The 6000-nt window shown below is 49.0% G+C and overlaps 1 protein-coding gene across 2 annotated transcripts in view; it reads right to left on the bottom strand.

Moving 5' to 3' along the window:
• Window positions 1–6000, bottom strand: part of LOC127003459 (tribbles homolog 2-like) — an 86364-nt gene that overhangs the window by 1510 nt on the left and 78854 nt on the right. For both annotated transcript variants that reach the window (XM_050870178.1, XM_050870177.1), the window contains exon 4: window positions 2081–2263. In XM_050870178.1, coding sequence (XP_050726135.1) covers window positions 2081–2263 — 183 coding nt within the window. The remainder of the gene's footprint in view (window positions 1–2080; window positions 2264–6000) is intronic.

Consider the following 6000-nt stretch of genomic DNA (forward strand, 5'->3'; position numbering starts at 1 on the left):
GGGGGCAGGTAGGGGATAATAGGGAGTGAACAAGGGAGAAAGAGGGGAAGGAGGAGGATAGGCAATTAAGGATGGGAGAGAGGAAGTGAGGAAGAGGAAGGAGGAAGAGGAGAGGAAGGAGGATGGATAGTGAGAGAGGAAGGAGAATAGAGTGTAAGGAAGGGCGGGGCAGCACAAGACACACCCTCGCAAACCCTAACCTAACCTGACATCGCGGTATCTCAACTGTAAACACGCATGCAAAAAACGCAGTCACCTAAAACATGATCCACTAGCGAAAAAGGCCTTGAAAACACACACACACACACACACACACACACCAACCTCCTAACACACGCTCGCAAGACAGAAAAACACACACACACTTATCCAAACACTGAAACAACAATAAAAAAACACGAAGATATTGCCGGTAATACGTGTCACTTTAGCCTACAAGAGACGTGAGGCGTAAAGCATACAAAAGCCATGTCTTGCCTTGCTATGCCATAAAAGCGGAGGAAAATATTCAACCGCCCGCCTGTCACAACAATGCCTCCTCGTCGCCCTCACCTACTTGTGACTCCACGCGTGAGGGGACGAACACATTCCCGCCCCGTTACGACAGTGCTCCAAGTTGTCAACGATCTCGAGGGGGTGTGTTACTAAAGGTTTCGACAACGCTTAGACCTCGATCAGTTCCCCCTCAGACACAAAGAGATCGGGGTGAGAGAACGATGGATACGTGTCAATGCTCTCCGGATGTGTTACTAAATGTTTCGACAACTGCACCTCGATCAGCTCCCCCCGGACACACAGATAGACGCACATATGAAGAAATCGAGGCGAGAGGTTATTGGATGCGTGTCAATGATCTCCAAGAAGCTTACTGAAGGATTCGCCAATTTTAGACCTCTATCAATTCCGCACAAAAAACAGAGACGTGAACTTATGATTACTGACGTCGCTTTGAATATACCCAGAAAATATGTAAAGTTATGAGTGAGCCAAGAGTGTTTTGCTAAGTTATATGAATGCAGTATACGAAGGACAGTTCCACACAAACACACACACATACACGCAAAAAAAGAAAGTCGAAGATTAAAAATGTATAACGTACTCGACACGATTTTAACGGTGCGCCGGAAAACACAATATAATGATATCTATGAATGTTACTAAATGGCCTGAAAAGTCTCTACATCGAATAGTTTTTCAGATTAAGAGGTCAAAGATTAATAGAAACATATCGTGTGCTCTTGACAATGCAGTTACGACGTTCTAAATATAAAGATTTGTACGATTTCGCCAAAGGTTGCTAAATACCTCGCACACACACACAAAAAAAAAGGCGCAAGAGAATTATAACAAATGTACGTCGAGCACTTTTCAACATCATTTCTTTGTGATCCTCCAACAATAAACTTCGTAACATTTTCGTAAGAGTTTTCAGAGCATTAAAGACTTACTGAACAGTCTTGACAAATCGCATCAATAGGCCAAAATGACACAAATACACACATGAAATTGACTGACTGACTGACCGACTGGGACACACACACACACACACACACACACACACACACACACACACACACACACACACACACCCTTCCCTTCCCTATCTCTCTCCCTGTCTATCCCTCTCTCCCACACTCCTAACCTAACCTAACCAATGTAAACACACAAACACATGAGGTAACATCTACAAACATATCTACACTTTCGCCTTCCCTTAACACCCTTTTCTCTTTCACACTGCACTCTCTCCCACACACAGGTAAGGGCCGCGCTACACACCTGTCCACCCGCTAATATACCCAACCAATATACACATAAACACATAAGGTAACATCTACAAACATATCTACACTCTCGCCTTCCCCTAACACACTTTTCTCTTCCACACACCTTACTCTGCCCCTCATTCTCTCCCACACACAGGTAAGGCCCCCTCACCTGTCCACCCGCAAACATACTCAACCAATATACACACAAACAAGAGGTAAAATCTACAAACATAACTTCACTCTCGCCTTATCCTATCACCCTTTTCTCTTTCACACCTCTCCCACACACAGGTAACGGCCGCGCTACACACCTGCCCACCAGCATCGTGTACAGCATGACGCCGAGGCCCCACATGTCCGCCGCGCGCCCGGAGTATGACGATGACGTGAGAATCTCCGGCGCCACGTACGCTGGGCATCCGTGTTTGTCCTCCAGCATGTCCTCCTCGCCCACCAACACGCTGTCCTCCAGGCTCTCCAGCTCAAGCTCTTGTCTGGAAGGAAGAAGGATGTTGTTAGTCATTTGTGATTGGAATACGTGGGAGATTTTTTGTTTGGTTCTTGTTTGCTTTTTCAGGGCGAGGGGAATGAAAGGTTAAAAAAATGTGAGAGGGTTATGCTTCTCTCCCCTCTCTCTCTCACCTTTTCCTCTCCCCTCTCCCTCTAACCTTTTCTCCTCCCCTCTACACCTCTACTCCCCTCCACACACACCCACACACCTTCAGGATGTAATTAAAACCGAGGACGAAAACTTCACACCATCTGGGTACGTTCAAGTCCTCTATTATTATTATTATTTATTATTATTATTATTATTACAAGATGGGTGATGAGTAATGTCTTCTGTCACAACACCGGGAGGGAGGGAGGGAGGGAGAGAAGTGAAGAAAGCAAAACAGATAAAGGGAGGGAGGGAGGGAGAGAAGGGAGGGAGGGAAGATAACATAATTTCCTCCGCTTTTATCGAGAGAGAGAGAGAGAGAGAGAGAGAGAGAGAGAGAGAGAGAGAGAGAGAGAGAGAGAGAAAATAGGAATGACCTTTTGAAGACGGAAAACGTTAATCCTACGCATCCTTTCCCTTATCCTCTCTCTCTCTCTCTCCCCTTCTCTCTCTCCCCTTCTCTCTCTCCCCTTCTCTCTCTCCCCTTCTCCCTCTCCCCTTCTCCCTCTCCCCTTCTCCCTCTCTCTCTCTCGGGGACAGAATGAGGGGAAATTCACCTTGCCGTCACCTTTCCCTCCTCGTTACCTTCCCGCCCAGGTGTGGAGGTGAAACGAGGTGCCAGACTTTACCTCACAGCTTACTAAACGTCTTGCACCACCACCACCATCACCACCATCACCACCACTGAGGCAAGCAAGCAAAGGGGGGAAAGGGAGGCGGGGTGCGTCTGGGTGTGTGGGTGTGTGGGTGTGTAAAAAAAGGTTAAGGTGAGGTGATGGGGAGGGGATGTTGGGGGGCAAGGGGGGTGGGGGGTAAGCTAAGGGCGTGAGGCCAGAATCAATCACTGCTGGCTGGACGTAACACACACACACACACACACACACACACACACACTAATGCAGATAGTATGTAAGTGTATTTCTAGATGATTGAGGAGGAGGAGGAAGAGGAGGAGGAGGAGGAGGAAGAGGATGAGGAGGAGGAGGAGGAGGAGGAGGAAAAGGAATGTATGGATGAAACAGTCGTGTGTGTGTGTGTGTGTGTGTCAGTGGCGGTGGTGGTGATGGTTGTGACAGAGGTGGTGGTGATGGTGGTGGTATTGCTGCAGTTGGCTTCCCCTGCGGCTGTTTCCTTTGTCTGCCAGCGGCGCTTTACACAACACACCACCACCACCAACATCACCACGTCGTAGGTCACCACCGCCGCCGCCGCCGCCTCCGCCTTGCACGGGGCAGCGGCGGGGCGGGGCGGGGCACTAGGGCGGGGCAAACTTCCGGGTAAAATAACACTCGCTGGCACTAATCCATAAGCTCGAGGAAACAAAGAAGAGGAAGAGGAGGAGGAGGAGGAGGAGGAGGAGGAGGAGGAGGAACAGGAGTAAGTGGAAGAGTGAAAAAAATGACGAAGACAAAAAGGTGAAGAAACAGGAGGGGTAGAACGAAGAGAAGGAAAGAAAAGAAGAGGAAGAAAAAGGAGAAAAAGACGAAGAAAAAGGAAAAGAACAAGAGTATGAGGAGGAAAAGGAGGAACAAGAGTAAATGGAAGGGGAAAAGGAGGTGAAGAAGTGAAGAAGCAGGAGAAGAAGAACGAAGAGAAGGAAAGAAAAGAAGAATAAGGTGGAGGAGGCGGAGGAGGAGGAGGCGGAGGCGGAGGGTGTCATGGCGGCTGGCGTAATGGTTCAACTTTGCACGTTAGGTAATGTTATTATTACGACACGGCCTGAACTGTCTGACTTACCCCACTGCATCTCCCTCCCTCCCTCCCTCCTTACCTGCCTCTCCGCTTAGCCAGGTGTTCTCTCACGTTTAAAAATATCCGATGGTATTCACTAGTGAGGTGCTCCCCTTGTCCCTCCTCCCCCCTCTTCAGAATATACAGGTATGATCGAGTGCTTACATTTCTAGACACGGCTGGGCAATAGAGTCACCGGTGTGAGAGGCGGTGATTGCATTTACACAGGTATGCAGGGAGGGGGATCAAGGGAGTTTTCAGTTTGTTTGTTTTCATAGCAAGGTAGGTAGATCAAGAGCAACAGATAAACAAATACAACAATAACCAAAAAAAAAAAAAAGACCGCTAAACACCATTCAGATAAAAGAAATTGCGAATGAGTGGACAGTAGAGAGGTTATACAGAAAGGTGCTAATTAAACACAGGTAGGCAATATGGTTTTCACAGGTACACGGAGAAGTTAATTAGTGTCACAGGTATCGACATGTCACCAGGTATGCAAGGTAACTTAATTAACATCAAATTCCAAGGTGCTCCCAGATATGAAAGGCAGGTAGAAGACGTAATAAGGTATGTAGAGTAGCTAATTAATGTCTCAGGTATCAAACTGTCCCCAGGTAACTAATTAGCATCAAGGTGTTTCCAGGTGTAAGGTGCTGGTATAAGACGTAAAAAAAAATATGTAGAGTAACTAATCAATGAAAGGTATGCAAGATTAATCGTCAGAGGAGTCACCAGGTAACATCAACAACACAGGTAAGGTTTTGCAGGTATGCAGACTAACTAATTAAACAGGTATGCAAAGTTAATCGTCAGAGGAGTCACCAGGTAACATCAACAACACAAGTAAGGTTTCGCAGGTATGCAGACTAACTAATTAAACAGGTATGCAAGGTTAATCGTCACAAGAATCACCAGTCATTAACATCACCAACAAAGATCATCAGCAACACACAGGTAAGGTCCTCAGGTATGCAGAGCGGCCTAGACTCGTTCCCAGGTGTGTCGGCGGTTCAGGTGTCCCCGGCGCCGCGGGTCTCGCAATCACATCCGCGTCCCCCAGCCGCCCGTGATGCAACGTGACGCGCTACCTTGGCGGGCTGGCCGTGACACCCATAACACGAGCTCCGACGGTTACGGTGGCGCGGCTGGCGAACTCCTCCCCTCCCTCACATTACTCATATTCCTCTCCCCTTCCCCTCCCCTTCTCTTCTGTTCCCCTTTCCTCCTCTTCCTATCGGTGCTACTGCCTTAAGAGCTGCTCCCCTTCCCCTCCCCTTCTCTTCTATTCCCCTATCTTCCCCTTCCTCTCGGTGGTACTGTCTCAAGAACGTCTCCCCTCCCCTCTCTTCACTCTCCTACGTTCTCCTCCCTCCTCTCCCTCTCCATTCCCCTCCTTATATTCCTCTTCCTCTCCCCTCCCTTACACTTTCCTTCCTCTCCCTTCTGCTTCATATTCTCTCCTCCCCTCCCTCTCTCCCCTCTGACCATATTCTCATTCCTCCCTGTGCTACTCCGTTCCCTACTTTCCCCTTCCTCTTCCCCATACATGTACACCCCACCCCCACAATCTCCCCTTAAGTTAACCAACAACACCCACCATTCCCCTTCCCCAGCCCTCTTTCCCTTACTCCCTAGATCCCTCCCCTTACCAGCAGCCCAACCCGCCCTTCCTGACACCCTTTCCCCCCTCCCCTCCCCATCTCGTGTGACCTCTAAGGCGGCGTTTAGGCGGTGACGCGGGAAAACTGAGCCTCTGCTGGGCGTGGCGGAGGAGGCTCGCGTGACGGAGAAAGCCGCGGGAGTGTGGCGACGACGCGGCGTGGCCTCCGGCGCTGC

Source organism: Eriocheir sinensis, chromosome 25, assembly GCF_024679095.1.
Source record: "Eriocheir sinensis breed Jianghai 21 chromosome 25, ASM2467909v1, whole genome shotgun sequence".
NCBI classification, from domain to species: Eukaryota; Metazoa; Arthropoda; class Malacostraca; order Decapoda; family Varunidae; genus Eriocheir; species Eriocheir sinensis.